Raw genomic sequence first — 21,105 nt, 5'->3', positions numbered from 1 at the left:
AAAATGATCAATTTCAGCCTAAACAAGTAATGTTGCATGCTTACTGACTGTTAAAATAATCAGGAAGGGAAATAAATACTACAAAGACAGAGCCATTATGTTTGGTTTCAGGTAAAAGCAACCAAAGCTTCAAGTAACCAAGGTGAGCTTCAACCAACACCAGGCTAAGGCTGCTTGCTGCCTCTGTGTGTGTGTGACAGACAGAGAGACACTGTGTGTGTCTCTGGAGGACAAATTCAATCCTGACTGCTCGGCACGAAAGGCAGTGAAACCCGTAAAGAAACATCACATAAATGCAGCAGGAATATTACGCTGCATTGTGTGCACATGGAGCTGGAAAAGTGATTCCACCTTTGTTGACCCATATCCCACATAAGCTGATGAGCCTCTTAAACGTACCACCTTGACAACGCTGTCCCGCATCCAGGAATAGAGGCCAGAAGCGACGACTCAGCGCTATGCACTACGTCCACCCAGCGAGCAGTGAACGCAGCACATCTGATGTTGCTCAGACGGCTTGTCTCCACAAGCCAAAAACGTGAAAAAGTAGTGTCATGGAATAAACAGATGCAAAACAAAAATACGTAACGATTCAAAATGTAGAACAGGGAGATCAATAAAATGACTTAAAATGAATCAAACAAAGCCAAGTCACATATCTGTGTAGAACAAGGAGAAATATCTGAAATGCTGAGTGGGTAAAAAGGAGATAAACAGGTGCTTGGATAACAGAATAAATGAGGCGATGGCATGAAATAATACACCAGTGAAAGGCAGATAAAGATACCTGGGAACAAAATTGCTGTGTATTAATATTTTGAACTGTATTTTAAAGTCAATCACACCTTGCATGTCAATGTTAAGGTCAAGACCCCTTAAAGGATTAGGTCACCCAAAAATGAACAATTCTGTCATTATCTACTGAACATTAGTCGGGTGATGTTCTGTAGTCCACATAACATTTTTTAGCGCTTCACAGCAAAACAGCGTTGCAGCATTCTCCTTAACAACAACAGATGGAGATTTACATGTAAAAAAAATAACTGAAAAATGACCTACAATGGCTCCACACAGCTTGGCTGGTGTAATTCACGTCTTTTTAGCCAAAATCTTCACTGTAGCTGCTAAGCTAAAGGTGTTAGCACGCACCTTGTCTGAAGTGGTCGCACAAGCTTGACCGTACATCAAGGGTGTAAATATCATCTTTTCAAATCAATTTGGGATCTCAGGGCTTCTGGAGACTTTTATTACTCCAGGTGAGCTGGAGCCATTTCATGATTTTTCTTGGTGGCTTTTTTTACGATCTTTAACAAGTCCCCATCTACTTCAATTGTTAAGGAACCCTGTTTTGTTGTGAAGCTCCAGAAATGTTTTGTGGACTACAAAACTTCACCCAACATTCCATCAGCACGAGGGTGAGGAGATAACATCTGGATTTTCTTTTTTTTTTCGTGAACTTATCCTGCAATGGGCCATCCTTTAATGTTACTTGGGCTACAACCAAGACTGAGGAGGATTCGCCACTAATTATGATGTGATCTGAATGAGATACAATTCACTCTATGAATTAAATGACTTTTTCTTGATTAGGGAGAGTAGGGTTGTATCAAGGCACATTTGAGCAACAATGTGAGTGAGACTGCTTTTGGCTCAGACAGACTCTTAATAACATTATAGTCTCTTTTGGGACATAACGTTCAGCTTTATTCATGCAGAATCAATACAAATCTCAGGCCTATATTAAACATAATTTAAATTAAGGTTTCTGAAGAGCTACCCAGAACACAATACACACATTTGGTGGTCACAGCTGAGGCACAGGTCATGAATCAATACTGAACGGTGGAATGCTATTGACTATTGTAATGTGGCACCTGCACTGACCTCGTTTTAATTTTCTGTTATTTTCGATTAATGCACTCGTATGTTTAAAAGTGACTTGCTTTATCTGAATTGCTTCATGAGCCTTTACTGTGCAACTGCAGACAGTTTATTAGAGGATTTTTTAGCTCTGGCACCATCTAGTGGACGAGCCTGCAGTGACACTTACTGTACTGTGCACTGGAATAAAAGTGAACAGACCCCATGTATCATAAGATTCACCTCTTTGGATGCTAAAAAAACCTGAATAACTGCTTCTTTCAACCTAGATTCAGTAGGGATGATTTCCATGACAACACTCTGCATTGGGAATCCTTTTTTTTTCTTTTTTAAAGGGTCATTTCACAGATTTTTATGCATTAAAATATGTTTACATGTCTTGGGGGGGAAGTAGCACAATGCCGTTTTCTGGCTCCAGAGGAAGCTGCATGCAATCTGAACTGCCTCCAATGATGTCACTCAAGGGTTAAGTTGCATTGTGGGAAATGTGGATGCCAGGTTTTGAAAGTCCAACAGTGTTATAGGAGTACAATGTGGGACTGTATTTCAAAACGTGTAAAACTTGTGGACTACAACAACAAACATCCACTATCTGGTGATCGCAGTGTCTGCTCTGTGTAGGATATTCATTATCATATATCACAGATTCTGAGGTTTTTTTTGTTGTTGTTCTTTTTTCAGACTGACCCTGCACCCTGCTTTCTGTCTGCCTCCAGCCTTATCTTATCTTTACACCCTTGAAGATTCCCAGACACCACAACAAGCAAGAGATGTGTGTGTATACAAGTATCTACATGTTGGGTAACGCCAAATAGGTTCCTCTTTCCACCGCAGCTTACTGTACGACAGTTACCCGTGACTTGAGAGGACACAGCCATCATTCTTTTGTTTCTTTTTTCCCTTAATTTCAGACAAAAGCCGTGTGTGTATTGTTGAGAGTGCGAGTGTAGTTTGTATGGGTGTGTGCTGTGCTGTGCTGTGATGCTGTCATGTTCTCAGGAGGAAAACAATGGCTGAGGGAGCAGATGACGAGCAGAGGCCCCTCAGCATTGTGTGAGCAGTAACAGATGTTCATCATAATTCATCACACTTGACCTGAGTGTTTCTGGCCCTCCTTTGAGAGAACTTGTTACAGTGTCTCATCTAAGAGGACGCAGTCTAACGTCTCCACATATTTTCTATGTTCTTTAACAATGCACACACACGTTGTCCTGTAATAAGCTGCATTTGGCTCTTTTGTAATATTCCTGTCTAGAACTGTTTCCTCATAATGTAAGCATACTACATATTTATTATTATTACTTTATATAAACCTGCAGGATCCGTCTCTGAAAATGTTGTTTACCACACTAATGGCTGTTTTCTTTGCACAGGCCAGATATGCTGCTTAGGCAGAAACAGGAAGCGTCTGGGTTTCCTGTTCACTTTATTTAATCAGTTTCATCAAAATGTGAACTGCAGGCCAAATGAAACAAACCGCCGCCTTGTTGTTGCGCAACAATGTTTTCGGTTTCTTTGCATGTGGTTTTGTTTGCGGCCTCTCCACTAGAGGGCGCACTGACAAACAGCGTCCAGACTACCTGAGACAGCAGACCCAGACCGGAAGCTACACGTTTGGGCCTTCAAAAATAAAAGCGTGAGATTGGTCGAGGGAGAACAATTTAGTGCGTTACAGTTTCGAGTAGGAATATTGATTGTGCATTCCCTCAAAAACAATAAGGCTGTTTTTACAATGCATAAAAATAGATCCATAGATAAATGAAACATAAAAATGAAATAATAGCAGGTGTAGCCCACAAAAAAAGTAATGAAGGCATCTTCTCATTTCAGCAGTCAGTGTAACAGTCCTCAAATAGATCCCTATACACAGCCAAAACATACCACTGTACCACACTTCATTTATATTGTTTCACCCTATCAGCAAATCACACAGTCAACCCATGTGGCAGCAGAGTCAGGCTGTGTGTTGGCTGGTTTTCATCAGCTAGTATCAATAAAGAAGATAAGATAATATTTTAGGCTTATTCGTTTCCATACCACACTTTCTTGACTTACATGAATGATTATAGTATTTACCCATGATGATACTGACCAGATTAAATAGCCTATTTTCCTGGAGGGGTCATGTGCATAAAATTATGTTTTCCATTTGAATCCAATTATTCAAGTTCAACCTAAAAAAAATAAATACATACTATAATAAAACAAAGGAATAAAAAACTTTAGGTGTAGTTTACCTTGATGTGTTTTAGCTAAGCTAATTAGGCTAGCAGGTGAAATAATTAATAAAAAAAAAAAAAAACTGACATTAAAAGCACCATGGCAACACAATGAAAGAACGAACTATGAACAGGATCACAACATTTAATGGGCTGAATATAGCTAACTGTTGCGACATAAACGAATGAAACCAGAAGTGAAATGTAACAAGTAAAAGTTGCACTTTTATGCGTTTTATTTTGGAAAGTACAGACCGGAAGTGCGCTTATTTTGTGAACGGGCGTGCTTGACAGCGGTAAAAGCGAGGCGGAGGACTTTGTGGGATGGGAAGAGACGAGTGTGTCCCAGTGTTTCCAGCTCCTGACAGTTTCTTGCGGCGGGGCAGACACACGGAGGGAGCTGCGGAGCTCATGCGGACCCGCAGACACGCGAGCCAGCGGGACACAGGAGCGCTGCGGGGGTCTGGAAAATGGGAGCGGTGAAGTGAAACAAACGGCCGAAGAGCGGACTGTCTGGATGAACGGCACCAAAGTAAGTTGCTCTCCGAGCACAGGCGAAGCGAGAAAAAGTCCCAAAAAGTGGGACAGTTTCATTATTACGTTCCTCCGGTGTCGGTCAGAAAAGCGTGTGCTCGGTCTTCGTCTCTCGGCGGCGGAGTTTCGGACACGCGCAGCGGAACCAGCGGACCTCCGTGGTGAGGATCAGATTTCACGTTTTGCCTCCGCGTTTCAGAAACCCGCCCCTGGTGCCCCGACCGAGCTGACCGGGCTCAAGTGTGTCGTTACCGCAACATGTTGAGACGGAGACACAAACTTTCACGCAGAGCGTAAAACTCCTGCGACTGATGCGCGCAGAGGTGACATGTGGAGTTGTGATTGACAGCTGAAGAGGGGCGGGGTTGACATTGAGGGTATTAATAACGGTGCTCAGAGATGAACATGTCATCGCAGTTTTGTTTAATTTCACCGAAAAAGGGCTGCAGCAGCGTCCTCGCCTCTCCTCGGGTTGCCACGTACGGCTGCTGGAAATCTGATCTGCAGAGGTGCCCATGCAGGGACTGTATACCCGCCTCCTGTGGTAACTTCCCGGGACAGGGCAGTGGCTCACTGTGGTAATGCAGGGAGAGCAGTGACTAATTCAGTTGGCCAGACTTATAAATGATGCAGAAGGTGTAAAAAGGGGGAAAATAAGAGCATAATAAGGGTTTGTTAGGATAGCTGCTGGTTGTAACAGAGAGAGTGGTGGAAGAAGTTTGTCACTGATGTAAAAGTAGCAATGGTGCAATAAGTTGCATATTGTTTAGTTGTAAAAGGAGCTTACTTTTTAATGTGTCTGTGTTGTAACATGTTTTCAATAAGCAGATTATTATTACTGATAAATCACTGTCTAATAGAGCCTGACTGATTTGTCGTTTGGCCGATATTGGCCCGTCACAGATACATCAGTATCGGCGTAAATGCTGTCTGATACTCCTCCGTATAAAAACATCTCCTCTTTTAGAGATTATAACGCAGAAAAAAGGTTCTTTGTATACATTATAATTATTAAATGCCCAGTTAATTTACAAGGGCTAGGCTGATCATGAGCCTGGCTGATTATCTGGGCTGATATTGTGCGTTTTTCCTATTATCAGTATCAGTGTTTTTTTTCCATCCATTTGCTGATAAAAATAATAATGAATTTAAAATGTGCTACTTTGGCAATAGTCACTTAGGTTATCAAAAAATTGTAGTGGAGAGTAAGCATAGAGTGGCAGAAAATGGAGAAAAATCAAGGAAATTGCACCAAGATTGTGCAAATCTATATTGATTCGGAGTATCAGTTATCGGTCTCCTTGAGACCTTTAAAATGCACTATTTCAGTGCACTGATGTCGTTTTAGACAATGAAGTAAAAGTAAAATATCCATCACGTATCTTTGTCACAAATGTCTGACAAACAAGTTTTGATGGATCATATCAGCTGATAAATCAGTATCAGTTTCATCTACCATCACTACCATCACTACTGTTATAATACAGGCAGAGGACTGAAAGGTTTCGGCCTTTTCTTCTCCTCTGGTAAGTTAGACTTTTAATATCAACTTCAGCATTTTGTTGTGTCAAATGAAACAATCATGTTGTTATTGGCTGAAATCAACTTGGAGAAAAAAAGTCTGAAGGTCTGTCTTACATACACAACATTAAAGTTCACCGTCTTTTAGCCAGAGATCAGCCTATACTGAAGTTAAACTATTACATCAGATTGTCTCTTGAAAAAAAGTGGTCATTATATTCAGACCATGCCGTTAAACCACACCTCCTTTGAATCTTTCATCACTTTTTCTGAAATACTGTCTCTTCCAGCTTCGTTAAAATGTACTTTGATGAATTTGATCAGTCTCCTGACTTGTGAATGAATTTATTCACCGTCATTGTAGGCATCCCACTGGTGCCTAATTGTTTTAAAACACTTAAGTACTATCAATTTAATTTAAACTCACAGCCTCCTCCTCAGTGTCATGCATTAATTTGGCCTAAAAGGATTAGCGTGGCATCCATCTTCTAATTACACAGTTTTCAGCCTTCAACTGGAAGATTAAATTGGGAGAGAGCGGTCTCAATGACATGAAGGATACATCAGAAGACTGATGAAGAAGAGGAGAGGATGCTGAACAAATTGAGGGCTAGATGATGTGTGACATAGATGCAAATGAATGTTGTAAATGGGATAACCAAAGCAGATCTTCATTCTGTCTTCTGCTTTAAATGCATAGTTTCTTATGTGTGTTGTTTTTTGTGCATTTTGATAAAGAAACAGTCAGCTGGAAAAAAAAGTCTGCTACTTGACTTAAGATAAGCATATTGCTTGTGGGCAATAAAAATGGGGCTTTATATTGGATTTTGATACACATTTAATCATTGTGTTTACGATGATACCACGATAACGATGATAACGGTAATAGGATTATCACAATAAAAGTTTGGCAAAAGTTGTAGTTTAGTTAAAATTGTGCCATGAAAAGTATACAGTAGCTGTAGGATGGTAAATACATAATAAACAACTAATGGCTGATGATCCTCGGAGGACAGCAGGGGTTGTTGTGCTTCTTTCCCAGGACAAGAAGGTGTGAAGAGGCCTCTGAAAGTGAGAAGGTGTTGGGGCGTGACTTCACAGGTCTTTGCCAATTGTCCACTCAGGGGGTTCGCAGCCCGAACTGCCGTTGCCTTTGGGTAATAGCGGTAGTTAGACTGTGTCTGATTTGAAGGCAGCGGCAACAGCAGTTTGCTGTTAGCTGAGATTTATTGGCAGGAGGTTGAGAGGAACAGCTGGCGCAGAAAGTTCACAATCCACGCTGAAGTAACAGATGGAGCAAAGGACGCTTGGAAAAAGGAAGGAGGGACGAATGAATGTGGCTGCGAAACCACACGTAGATGACGAGCTGCTGCTGATGGGCGGTGTGGTAAAAAAAAACGTATGACCACTTGGTTTTACTGGCAGTTTCCCATGTTTAGTCTGCATGTGGCTTCTTTGTGGTTTAACAACGAGGCTGATCTCTTTTGAGGCCTGCAGTTTGCTTGAGGTTGAACAAAACTTGTAATTGCAGGGAGGGCTGAGAAGGACCTTATTATCATTATTAAATCAGCCAATGATGTGATATATACACAGAAAAATACAAGTTTAGCAGTTGCTATAAAACCTCGAAGTGTGGAGTTAATATCCTAAACACTATGTATGAAATCTGGTCTCATACTACCAATATCTTTTAAGATATCGAGAATCCATTGATCAGGTCATTCATTGACATTCCTCTCTGTCTTTTATGAGTGATTCATTGCATGGGTGGATTATTATTGAGCTTCTCAATAGCTCAACCATTAAACATCTGGTTAAATTTTGTCCAGCGGGTGAAAGATTTGTATCCTCAGCTTAATTGGTAAGGAGAGGAACCTACACAGCTGACGGACTCTAGCCTGAACTCAAAACACACACACACCCTAATTGACATAATGCATTCTCTAGCCCCTTATCCTAAACCATCACAACTAATTGCCCAACCCTAAACCCTCACCCTAAGCTGAACTTAATTCTAACCTTACCCTTAAAACCCTTTCTTTCTTTTACCAAAGGGCTCCACTGGTGGTAGCACTCCCCTACTGTTGATGTGGTTTGTAGAAGTTAGCCCGTGATAGACGGTGACAGACGGGTGGTTCATCCGGTCACCTGTTGAGAAGTTTTGTGTCTGTCCTTTTCCACAATGGTTTCAAAGGGCGACTTCGCAGATGTGTAACAAACTGTCTGTGCGTCAGGTTATGCAGTAGGTACATTTGTATACACACGCAAGAACGCATGCACGCACACACACACATAATCATGAAATCATAGCGTCTGGAGGCTAGAGACAACTTCACATACTGATTTTATTATTGTCTTTTTTATGTTAAGAGACTGAACACCAACAAAGTTAACAAAAACTTGTGTTTTTCAGTCACTAAACTATTTTTTGCTTGTTTTCTTTATATTAAGATTCCCTGGATTTAGTTGAAAGGTGCTTCAAATCTAGTTTGTCACCATTTAAAGTTACATTCTTTATGTAGGAGAATAAGATAACAGTGACTGAACTCTCACCTCAAAGACTAAAACATACATGGCCCTTGTACTTTCGTTGTCACAAGCGCGCTACACTACAATCAGTCAGGTGATTTCATTATAGAATCAGACATTCTCAGTGTTACAAGCAGCCAATAAGTGAGTTCATGGGTTAAAACTAAAGAAACACAGCTCTGTCTGAGCAGACTTTGAGCCATTGTAATCAGCCTACATATGTTGACCCACAAGTACTATGCGGGCTTGCAACCTCATCCTGTTACATAAGCCTAGATGAATAACATTTACCCCTGTTAGATAATATACCTGATTACAGCCATAACCTGAGTCACTTAGCGCATCTTAACTGCACACTCTAAAAAGTCTGTCTGAATTTAAAACACAGGTCAGTCCGAGGATTACAGAGCATTTAATTGTACTGATTTTAGCAGGAACATACATTTCTCTGAAAGGTTGGATTTGCTTATTAAAAATCTAACTGAATTTTGAACAAGAGTGCGCTCAGTAACTTACTTGTTTATAATATAAACAAACACCTTCAAGAATATGAGAAAACAAATAACAAATTCTACAATTCTGCATCAGGTTTTGAGCTTTAAATGTATTTTGAAAAGCTTTATTTAACTTAACATGGTGCTGTAAAACTCTGGATGGTATCTGAAACACACTGCTCTGCTGTGTCATGAGTCACTAGACCATGACTGTTCATGTGCACCTGTTACGCAACTCTTCACCTCTGTCCAATTTTCATACTTATTTAAGTGTTTGTGTGCGCGTGTGTACTGTACACGTTGCTCAAGTTGAACTCGGTGAGCACCACTGATTTACACACAGACTGACACACATAGAGGGACAGCAACAGCTGCAGAAACAGTTGAAAGAAAGGTATGACAGGATCTTCTCTGGTTTTAAACAAAACTGTCTTTTTCATTTATATATTATATTATGTCATATTTTATTCTCTTCTTTAGGAGTTTGTAATTCATACTGTAAAGTTATTGTTTCATAATTTTTGAATGTGCATGCTGTGTTTCCTTTTTAGATTTTGAAGCTTCCTCTATTATCTCACTTGCAGTGCTACTGTGGTATTAGACCATTACAGTATCTTTTTCAGAAGGAGAAGTTAAGAAGTTTTTTTTCCCGAATATTAAAATGGAGCAGGGATTAGCCGCTCAAATTTTCATTATTACAATCACGCGTACAGAGTAAACGAAGAAAGTGCAAATGAACTCTTTGATCAAAATAAATTAGGTCACGCCCGTTGGGAAGCCAAGAAGGAGGGAAATTGGGGCTACTCACGTTGCACAAATAAAAGCTTAAAATCTTCTCACAGAGCTTAATAAATACCTTGAAGGTCATATTGGGGCAGGGACAGCTCCTCCAGTTTCTAACACAAACAAGGTGTTCTTTTTAATTAGTTTGGACAAAGTGTACTGATCTGATCTGGTGACTGTAGTTGTGCATTTTTCTCTCTCTGATTGTAGCATGAAAGCTGTTTTGAACATCATAAAAGATGTTTTTTACTCCTACCTCAGTGAGAGTGGCAGGTTAAAAAGACTTCAGATGTAAATAAAGAACTTGCTCTCTCTCCAGGCTATAATGGCACTCCTCCTGTGGCTCAGCCTATCACTGCTGGCCTCTGTCCAGTCCAGCGCCGTCAAGAACTGCCACCCTGGTTGCCGCTGTGAGGTGGAAAGCTTCGGCCTGTTCGACAGCTTTAGCCTGACCAGGGTGGACTGCCGAGGGCTGGGACCCAGCACCGCCATGCCCATCCCCATCCCGCTGGACACTTCTCACCTAGACCTGTCCTCCATCACCATGGGCCCGCTCAGTGACACCATGTTAGCTGGTCCAGGCTACACTACCCTGGTTAGCTTGGACCTAAGCAGCAACCATATAACAAAGGTCAGTGGTTTGAGGAACTTGAGTAAAGACTTTTTTGGTCTATAATGAGATGTAGCCTTTAAAAAGGTCACACATTCTTACTGAGACAAACAAAAAAAAAAAGTTTTATTTATAATTAATAATTCATCCATTCTGAATTCAGTGAACTTTTGGTGTTACAGCCTGTGGAGCCAGGCTGTGCGCATCCATCCATCATATGTGACTGATTTAATGACAAGTTGTTTTATATTACATAAATTACATTACATTATATATTAACTTCTAAAAACTGCAAAAAAAACATGACACATAGAGCAAGAAAGGAGCACCCCCTCCTTTTCCCTTAGGGAAGCAATGGTTTTGCTGGTGACGCGTTTCTGGCGATTTGTCTCTTTATTTTATTTAAATGACATAAGAGCACAGTTCATTTTGTTTGGATAGATGTGTGTTGTACACTGTACACTGTAGATTGTACCGGAGTCATTAAAAGTATTTAAAAGTGATCTTTTTTTTTATTGTACAGAAATACTAAAAAATGATTTTTTTTAAACAGTATTTGATTTATATGAGGATATATATGTCAAATCTCACAGTATATTATTATTTCACTATATCTTCAACTTGTGTCTCTGAATGCATCTTTGTTCTGCTCTCCCTCGCCTTCACATTTTCAGATAAGCCCCAATGCTTTGTCCAAGCTGCGTTACCTGGAGACTCTGGATCTCAGCCAGAACCACCTGGAGAGCCTCTCCCCGAGCTGTTTCTCCGGCCTCCCTTTGGCTGAAGTTGACCTCAGCCACAACAGCTTCCAAGAGTTTGACATGGACGCGTTCACTTCTAAAGTCAATGGGGAACCTCTCAACGTGGATCTGTCTCATAACAAGCTTGTGTCGGTCTCCATGACTTTGCATGGAAGAGTACTACACATTCAAAGCTTAAATCTGTCAGCAAATCGGCTGCTGAGCGTACCGAAGCTTGGAGGTCTTCCGCTGAGGTACCTCAATCTAGACGATAACCCCATCACCTGCATCAAGGAGGGGGCTTTCGCTCAGCTGAAAGATCTGGTTTATTTATACATCAGTGGCCTTCCTGAGCTTCAGGAAATCGAGCCACACAGCTTCAATGGCCTGCAGAGCCTGCAAGTTCTGGATCTCTCAAACAACCCCAAGCTCAAGAATCTGAGCCCCGCGGTCTTCAGCGGACTGGACTCCCTGCAAGAGCTGAATTTGTCTGGCTCTGGTGTGGTGTCCTTGCCAAATAACATGTTGACCCACTTGCCCAGTATAAAGAGCATTACACTGGGAGAAAGCATCCAGTGCTGGAGGACCCAGAAACAGGGACAGTTCCACCGGCAGCTGGGTCAGGTCCAACACAACGAGGTGCTCACCTGTAATGTGGAGGGTGTTGTGTTGTGAGGCTGTGGACATGGACCACTCCTGAAGCGGCCAGTAAACTCATTGGGTGGTTGAATAGGTTGTACCTGAAGCTTTTCAATGTTGGATTAGAGGAGGCTGTGTCTGACCATTTCTGTGTCATTCTGAAACTGAGGATCTGACATTCACACCAACTTTATGTTTTTTTCATTCTTGACACAACTATTTCTCTAACATTTCATATGTACAACCGAGTGCAACACCAAGTAAAAATGTTCTCCATCATCCCCACTTTTTAAACAATACTGCAACCCATGATGGCTGGCTTTTCACTGCGCCTTCTTTTGTCGTCATTCATAACAACGATAACACTTTCCGATGTGGTCCGACAGCGCATTGTACAATCTAGTTCTGATAGAGAATAACCTCCAGCCCTCACAATCTTGATGCCAGAGCCGTGCCTTATCGTCTTTGATATGCAAAACATTTTTTTGTGATACCCCTACTTAATTACCTCTGTTCTGAGGTGAAACTGGAATATGCCTTAAAGGTTTAATGTAGCCTTCATGAACTCTTGTACCTTCTTTGAAACACTATGACAAGATGTTATCTTTGATAGCACAGAACCATTTCAGAACCTTTCATCAAACCAAAACTTTAAGCAATGTTTTTACATCATGTACTTCATTTAAAGTGGGACCATATTAAGAGTTATTTGCACTTTTTCCAGTCATGGTATTTTTTTTAATGACGATGCACTTACACATGGCCGAAATGTCACCCAGTCTAACATAAAACCAGCAATGCATCGCTCATAATATCCCGACTGAAGAAATATTTTACGACTGTTGACCACTAAGATTTTTCATTTGACTTTGAATGTGATGCTTTATTGAAACGATTAAAGGGAGAGTTTTGGGAAATGCACATATTCACTTTCTAGAGGTGAGTTAGATCTGAAGATTGATAGCTTCAAGCTAGCATAGCTTAGCACAAAGAATGGAAACGGGGGGAAAGAGCGAGCCTAATGCTGTCCAACAGTACAAATCCACCTACCAGCACTAAAGCTCAGTAATTAACATGATATGTCTTGTTTGTTTAAGCCATCGAACACCAAAGTAAAGTGGTCGTGGTTGTAGGGGGAGGTGCTGTTTCATGGCCAGTTCAGCGACTTCCTTGAGTCTTGATGTCCTCACCATGAGGTCTCAAAGCAACCGGCGGAGATCCCCTGAACAACCACAAGCTGTTGTTTCTACACTTGTGATTGTTCTGCGTATAAAGAAATGAGATATAATCTGTTAAATAGCTGGATTATTTTTCTTTTGGACAGAGCCAGGCTCGCTGTTTCCACCTGTTTCCTGTCTTTATTCCCAGCTAAGCTAACTGGATTATCTTGGCTGCTGGCTGTAGCTTTGTATTACCTTACAGACATAAGAGTGGTGTCAGTGTTCTTATCTAACTCTCAGTGAGAAGGCTAATGGTGTTCTTCCCAAAAATGTGAAAATGTACAATCCAAGGACTAGGATACTTTTATTGAGAACGGTCTGGTTGGGAAACCTCCAGTAAAGTCTTGTTACACACACTGTAACTAAACCCAGCTGAGTGTAAAGATCTTTTCTTGTTACACCCGCAAAATGACCATTTCATTACTTGAATTAGTCTCCATGAATACTAGCCCGAGTCTGACAACTTGTCCATTGTGTTTGGAAAATGAGTCCTCATAATGAGACGAGGTTCGGTGCACAGCCTTTGCAAATTCGGTTCATGCAGCCTTTGACATCTCGCTCGCTGATTTGTGTTTTGTTTGTTTTTACACAACAGGCGTAAACAAACATGTGACCACGTTGACCGGGACTTTATTTTGACCTGCTGTCAAATCAGCCTCCAGTTGAGCAAGACCGCTGTTTTAATGCAAACTTTGACCAATGAAGTACGGCAACTTTCACATGTAATGAAGTGATGCCAGTATGTTGATGTTGATGACTAAACGGCATGCCGCACTGTGCTGTCTTGTGTAGCCTTACCTTGGCATTCCTGTGGTATTTCTGTGGACCCAAGGGGACGATCAGCCTCAAGACTGCATGTTAGGGTTTTTGAATGTCAGCAATGTGTAAAAGGCTCATGGCCTTTAGTGTTTTGGTTTGGAAATTTGAAAGGAAATCCACCTTTTTTAACTTGGTTAATTGAAAGTCAAATTAGCCCAGTCTCGGTGTAGAAGTTTATATGTGTGTGTATGTAACTATATTGTATATAACTTTATATATACTGTATATGAATCATATGTGTAATAAAATGACTATTCTCACACTTGCGGCTCGCTGTTTGATGTAAGGAATGACAAAGAATTGTTGGGTGTGTCAGCGAAGGAGCATAAACACACATTAAAAGCGAAAACCACAAACAAGGAAAGAACGTGCCTGTGTCAACACTGTATTTAACGGTTTGCATGAGATCCTGTTTTTCAAAGCAAAGTGTGATGCGTTTGTAAGCACTGGACTGACTCATAGCAGGGTGTGCCCCTCTATAGGACAAGAGGAAAGCTTGGATTTCAAAGCTTCACCCTCACAACAGCTTCTTTTCTTTTTACAGCTCAGTAGCATGTTTTTGTGTAGAGCTTTTTTTTTGTTGTTGCTGTATTTACTTGAAAGTGTCTGGATGCACAGACACTGTCATACACACACTTGTGGTTTTGAACGGTCCTTAAAAAACACAGTAAAGTGGGCAGAAACGCCAGGGTTTGACAGAATACCACGCTACACTGCTGGTAACCTGCCAAGGAGGTGGCAGGGAAGGAGACGAGAAGAGAAAAGAGGAAGAGGGAAAGAAAGCCGGGTTTCAGTCATGGCAGTTTACAGATCTCCTGTGTGGTGTCTGACAATGAGTGTTTTTGTCCTGTGAGACAGAGAAAACACTCATGTATGTATATGCCCTCCTTCCTGTGACACATCTTTTAAACTCCGAGACACCCAGAAACAGCCAAAGTAAGGCTGACTAAACTAAAGGTTTTTTTCACAGATTGCATCATGGTTGTACGTGCTTGAGAATACAGAGGACCTCTGGTGAGTCTTTAAACAAGCCAAATTCCCTCCAGTTGTGTTTGAGTCACTTTAAGCTGGTGTATGTGTGAATGGGACTATTCTCTTCAAGTGGGTATGAGGCTGCTGGAGAGCCCTCTCTGGATTGACCCCATTGCAGAAAACACTTCCAGATGTTGGTGGTGTTTTTTGTCCATCTCCTGAAGTGCTGGCATGTTGAGACCTAAGGAACCAGCCATCCATCAGAAACAGTCCCTGTTGCATTCAGTAGCGCGGTGATGAATGTCACTGTGAAATTGCAGAGACATTCAGGGAATGCATCAGCACAACAAATCAGGTTACACATCAAAAGTAAGAGGATTTTTTTTCACTGTGGTCCCACGGTTGTAGCTCTTCATGTCTGCACATGAAGTCAAGTGTGTGTCATTATGGTTTCAGGTTGAAGTGCCGTGTGTTTGCCACATGACTAAGATTTTAGTGGGGGCAAGGACTTAATCAGAAAGATACACCGAGTGAAGATCAGGTCATGTGTCTGTTTACATTTCAGTTTGCTCCTCACAATGCCCATCTGTCTGCTCCAGAGATGTGTTGAAAAGCAGCACACATGTCCTGCGATCTTTATGATACATTGCAGACTTGCTGGCTGACAACAATGATGCTTTGTACATGTGTCTGCTGCTCAGTTCCAAGAAAACACACGATGAAGCACAATCTATGAGAGAACATCTAACAATGTTTTACTAACCCAACCCAGCCAGAATAAATGCTAAAAACCATATTTATGTTGAAACTTTACATTTGTTTATGTTGGGATTGTAGAAATGTTGATATGATAACGTATGGAACGTACACATTTAAAGATGCAATATGTAAAAATTGGCCTCCTCTCAAATTCGTACTTTAAACAAATAGGGGGTAGCAGATCATCAGATTGACCACAAACCGCTGCTATCTATAGCTGCCGTTAGCCAACTAGCTCAGTTAGCCATGCAGCTAGCGGTAAGCTAGCTCAGAGTGGTATAACTTCAGCAAATATCTCTGCAACACACTACATAGACGTCTTCGATGTAATGTCAAAACTGTTATTTTCTCACATTCTGTTGATGATTTTAATCTATTTTTGAGCATTTTCACCTGAAATAATTACATATCGTACCTTTAACGCACAAGCGTGCAACGCTAACGTTTCATTCTGGCAACTTGGACGTGTTTACAGCTAGCGGGGTTGCAGAAGTTCTTGTCAGAGCTGGAATCGATAGAGATCTGAACAGAAATGTTGACATTTCTGCTTGACACTGGAAAAACAAACCATGCTGAACTCAAAAAGAGGTGCAGTGACCAAGAGTTAACCTGGATACGGTTGCCTAACGGTTGAAACAGAAGGTTAACTTCCCATGAAAGTAAAGAACCCAGGCGTGTTCAAATACGTCCATGGAGCAATGACAGTGTTGGAAGTTTTGTCATGACATCTTGTTTTCTTGGTTTGAAGTAATGTCATCACATAAATACAGTGCCTACTCTAAATAACAGTCAGATAGGAAGAGGGACAGTAATCAGGAGAGCAAAGATCCTTTTTCTGGTTGTTCTCTGTAGATAAAGTTGATAGTGGGTCAATAGAGACCTTGAGTGAGTGGGACGTGCTTTCAGTCAGGTGATGCCTGAAAAGACAGCATTTTAATGTGCCTATGTTTGTGGTGCAATCTCTACTAAACAAACAGCAGATTCACATTTATGCAAGTTTAAACAGGACTTAATAAGACTTGCCTCAGCTTTTACTGAATAAAAGGGGGCTTTATCTACCTGAATTTCTTGTTCTCAGTTTGTTTTTCAAAGCACACCCACGGTTTAAAGAGCATTTTCAAGCATCACAATTCATTTCATATTTTGAAAACAACTCAATTTAGGTGTGTTTTTGTGGAGTGTGGGACATGTGAGCGAACAAATCATAAGGCAATCACTTGCCTCTCTGCAGAGGTCTGGCTCCGAGATGTAATTACTTCAAAGCAGAGGGAAGCTTTGAACTGTGTATAATTAATTCAGGCAAGCAGAACCAGGGTGTCTTTATTAAGTGCGCTGTTCTTGCTTGAGCAGCTATCAAACAAATGTAATTTGACCTTCCCTGATAGACCCTCTGGAGGATCAGGCTATCCAAGCAGCTAATTCACTTTGCCTCAACAATGAGCCCGTACCGCTCCGAACTCTGCAAGGTTTTACTTTTCATTCCCGCGGGACGCCGTGAAACTCAAGAATGTTTTTTTCTAGGAGCAACTCCCAGAAGCTATTTGTTTAGAGTGTTTATTTACTTGACAATAACCTGTTTTTGTATTTCCAGAAGAGTTGAAGCAGATTTGAAGTTTTCATTGGACAGCAGTGATATTGACGTATTGATGCTCCGAATGCTCTCTGGCTTGTCGTGCTGCCGTGACAATAGACACCAAGGCACTGTGTCAGCGCACTGCAGCTCAGCACAGAGGTTTTGTTTTTCACACAAACAAAAGATCAGCTCAACTTGTCACGGGCCACAAAGATTTGCTTGTTTGTCTAAGAGCCACTAAAACTGTTGGAGTTTGTGCCAATGTATGGCATTATTATGCATTTGGTAAATCCTATTAGACTTGGTTTAAACAATGAAAATGCGACATATTCATTGAATTTGACTCTCATAAAAGACATGATGCCACTTTGTAGTTTGAGACAGTCATTGGGATTCTCCAAAGGGGCTTGCATATGATTAATAACAGAGGGAAGTAGAAAAAAATATACATTTCTTAAAAAAAAATTCTATCTTTTACTCTAGGTTTCTAAGATCAAATTAAAATAGTTTGTTAAAAAATCACTCTTTATCACAATCTGAGGACAAATGAATGCAAACTGTAAACACTGCTTTGTTTTCAGGGATCATGATCAAAAACAGATTGGGAACCACTGCTTTCCAAAAATGCTGCTGTGGCTTTCGAAAATCTCCCCATCAGCTAAAAGTGAAACATCTCAAGAAGAATAAAAAACTCTTTAAATCGAGCCGTTATTTAAAAAAGCTGACTCAGCATGTGGACGACCAGCTCATGGTCACCAGCAGCAGCACAGTAGCAGTTGTGTTGCGCTGATTGTTGTATTTTGCTTCGAGAGGACCTTGTAGAACAAGTTTGCATTCGACGTGTGTTCATGTCGAATGCAAATTGAGGTCATGTCGGAACAATTGTTTGCTGCTGTATTCACATTACAAGTGTACGCTAACTGGTTAAAACGACACAAATCAAGTTCAGATAGTTTTCCCATATGTTTTTATTTATTCATTTTTTGCTTGTGTTTAACTTAACATACAAAGTAATTTTATAATGTGTCAGATTTAGATGTTACTCAGCCAGACTGTTAGAAATAATACTTGACTTTTACACATCTCCCTTGAATATCAGAGACAATGTGACACATGATGGAACAGGTTGGTTGTTGTATTATTCCCCTCCATATATATCACTGACTTTGCACCACCATGACATGATGCTATCTACATCTTGTTCCTTAGGTCAGCTTCAGGTCATCTGTTTTGTATCTACAGTGTGCGACATGAGGTATGTGAGAGAAAAGCATGACTTTGCTTGTCAGGGAACAAATCCTGGATCGTGTTACTCTCAATGACAAATGGCTTATTTGCATTTTGGCCTACACTGTGTTTTCTTACACGGAGTGAAAAGAAGAAGCATAATCACACACACAAAGACAGCTGGAAACGGCAACACCCTGACAGTGCTACTGACAGAATTATGCTGATCAACTTATTTCTAAGGAGTCTCAGTCTCACAGCCTGAGAATTGAAGACCGAGTGACGGGCAGTAGATATGGCATGCTCTCTGGGTCTGTTGTTTCTGAGAGCATACTGGTGAGGGTCCATTTTTATAAAATACAGAGACTCCTGTGTTCTCAACTAAGGCCTTGCCTGCGCTTCTTCACAAAATACTAATATCGGCTTTAATTAATCTTCTGCGAATAACACCTTAAGTTTTTTTTAAAAACATTATAGCCACTAATTTTCAAAGTGCGCTGCCAGCTGTGCTGTTGCACCAAAGAGATGAACTCTTTTACTGAATTGATTGGTCACTTTTACGACAAAGCCCTATCTGCCCCCGGGGTCATATCTGTTCAGACTTAGCTACTCATGGGTCAACACAGAGCTTAATTCAGACTTTCTCCACATTCCAGCAGGAAGGAACACAGACGGCACCTTTTCAGTGAAGCACTGGCTGCTTTAAAAACACTTTGTCTTCAGGATTTCTTTATTCTATGCAGGGAAAACAAAGAATAACCAGTGATGGCATGTAACTAAGTACATTTACTAAAGTACTGTACTTAAGTACAACTCTGAGGCTCTTGTTTATTACTTTAGTATTTACATTTTACGATACTTTACATATTATATGTACTGCAAATGTTGTACTTTTTAGTCAAGTACATATTTGATAACTTTAGCTACTAGTTATGTTGCAGATTGCATGCTGCAACCGAGCCAAAGCAGCACATTTGTAAATTAATTCATTTTATCCGCAATCAAATTAAAGAAAAATAAAAAAAAAACCACTCTGATACATTCTGATAATCAGACAAATGCTGAATATCAGATCTGAAAATTGACCTGGTTGATAACGGCAACAGCATATACATGCAAATGTATGTTTAATTTACTTTTACTTGTTTAATTTAATACTTAAGTACATGTCATATCAGATACTTTAAGACTTTTACTCATATACTATTTGTATGGGTGTACGGGTTTTTTTTTTTTTACTTCTTTATTTTAACACTCAACCCTTAATTTAACTCAAGAATGACCTTTGCATTCTTTTTACAACACTGAGAATAACAACCAGGAGACAAGAAGTTCAATAGAAGGAAACAGAAAATAAACATATTTGGATGGACACTATAAAAGACACATTCATCACTTAAAAAACAAGAAGAGGACATGAAACAAGGACATGCTGACCTGCACACTGACTGACATGCATGTTTAGAAATGTGTCCAGTGTGTCAGGAGACATAAAGTGTAACAAGATCATTTAAATCGCCCAACACTCAAATATGCAGTTCGTAGGTGTTTAAAGAGCATAAATGAAGGTTTCAATGAAAAAGCTTTTTTTCTTAATAATGCTCATAACTCCCCAGAACCATGTCTTGTTGCTTGGCCACCCTCAGAATAATCAGCTCAGTGTTGGTGCAGCAGGAGTCTTGCATCACCCTTCTCATATTGGTGGTCTGAAGGAGGGAGTTTCCCAGAGGAAAAGGGATATATCCTGAGACTGCCGCCCTTTCTGTCATTCTCCTCCATCTGGTTTCCATCAGGAGCTGCTGGGCTGGACTGCGTAAAGGTTTCCTCAAAGGATACCACCTTTGTTTTAACCTCCTACTTTTTTTCTCCATTGACCTCTTTGAACTGTCTCTTCCCTTGCTCTATTAACTCCAGAGTGCTATAGTACCTAAACAGAGGCAAACAAATGAGTAATCAAATATCCCCATAAAACTGAAGTTAGAAAAAACACAGATTAATTTGAATAACTGTTCAACATAACATTAAAATAATAAAATGGAAAAATAAGAGGTGGATGAGAAGATAAAGGTTAATTTTCTAGCTTCAGGGAGCTCATTCCATACTAAGAGCACTGATGGCTGAACCGCACCCACCTTTTCTTGAGTCTTGGCTGCAGGATCAAAATCCTCTGCTCACAGGTCAGCGAGTGCTCTGCAATGTAGCTAAAAGTTGACCTGGCTGTTCCTGAAATATCAATAAACGCAGTAACACTTCTCAGCCTCACATGTAACCAGTGCAGAGACATTAAAATTCAGGCTTTATGACCTTTTCATTTGGCTCCGGTTCAAATCCTCGATGCTGCATTTTGAATGAGCAGAAAGAGTTGGATGTGGTAATGACTTTCGACTGGGGCAGGAAAATAAGGAGACTTACACGACCTCTAAATCCACACTGGCTCAAAGTGGCTCAATTTTTGATGTTTCTTAGTTGCACTGCTCTAAAAACGTCATGTCAATACCCAAAGGGGAGCAAACCACCAAGGAGCAGCAGTAAATATTTAGTTAAAGACTAGTTCATTTTTCCAAAGTAGTGAAGACGCATCCAAG

General features: G+C 40.6%; 1 protein-coding gene across 2 annotated transcripts; it reads left to right on the top strand.

Annotated features, from left to right (window-relative positions):
• Positions 1 to 4,400: 4,400 nt before the first annotated feature.
• tsku (tsukushi small leucine rich proteoglycan homolog (Xenopus laevis)) lies at positions 4,401 to 14,251 on the top strand. Of its 2 annotated transcripts, none has more exons than XM_073481029.1 (3): positions 4,401 to 4,632; positions 10,281 to 10,592; positions 11,246 to 14,251. In XM_073481029.1, exons 1-3 carry the CDS (start codon positions 4,618 to 4,620, stop codon positions 11,984 to 11,986), a joined length of 1,068 nt encoding a protein of 355 aa, XP_073337130.1. In that variant the 5' UTR covers positions 4,401 to 4,617; the 3' UTR covers positions 11,987 to 14,251. The 2 variants fall into 2 exon arrangements, with proteins under 2 accessions (XP_073337130.1, XP_073337137.1); XM_073481036.1 differs by lacking the exon at positions 4,401 to 4,632 and adding an exon at positions 9,478 to 9,572.
• The last annotated feature ends 6,854 nt before the right edge of the window (positions 14,252 to 21,105 follow it).

This window comes from Pagrus major, chromosome 2, assembly GCF_040436345.1.
Source record: "Pagrus major chromosome 2, Pma_NU_1.0".
Taxonomy (NCBI): domain Eukaryota; kingdom Metazoa; phylum Chordata; class Actinopteri; order Spariformes; family Sparidae; genus Pagrus; species Pagrus major.
Note: the sequence above shows the minus strand (reverse complement) of the source record. Positions and strands in the feature narration are given on the sequence as shown.

Bases quoted from the DNA above. Each gene is read 5' to 3' on its own strand.
- tsku (XM_073481029.1), top strand. The intron at 10,593-11,245 runs GTCAGTGGTTTG...TCACATTTTCAG, and splicing joins GCAGCAACCATATAACAAAG to ATAAGCCCCAATGCTTTGTC.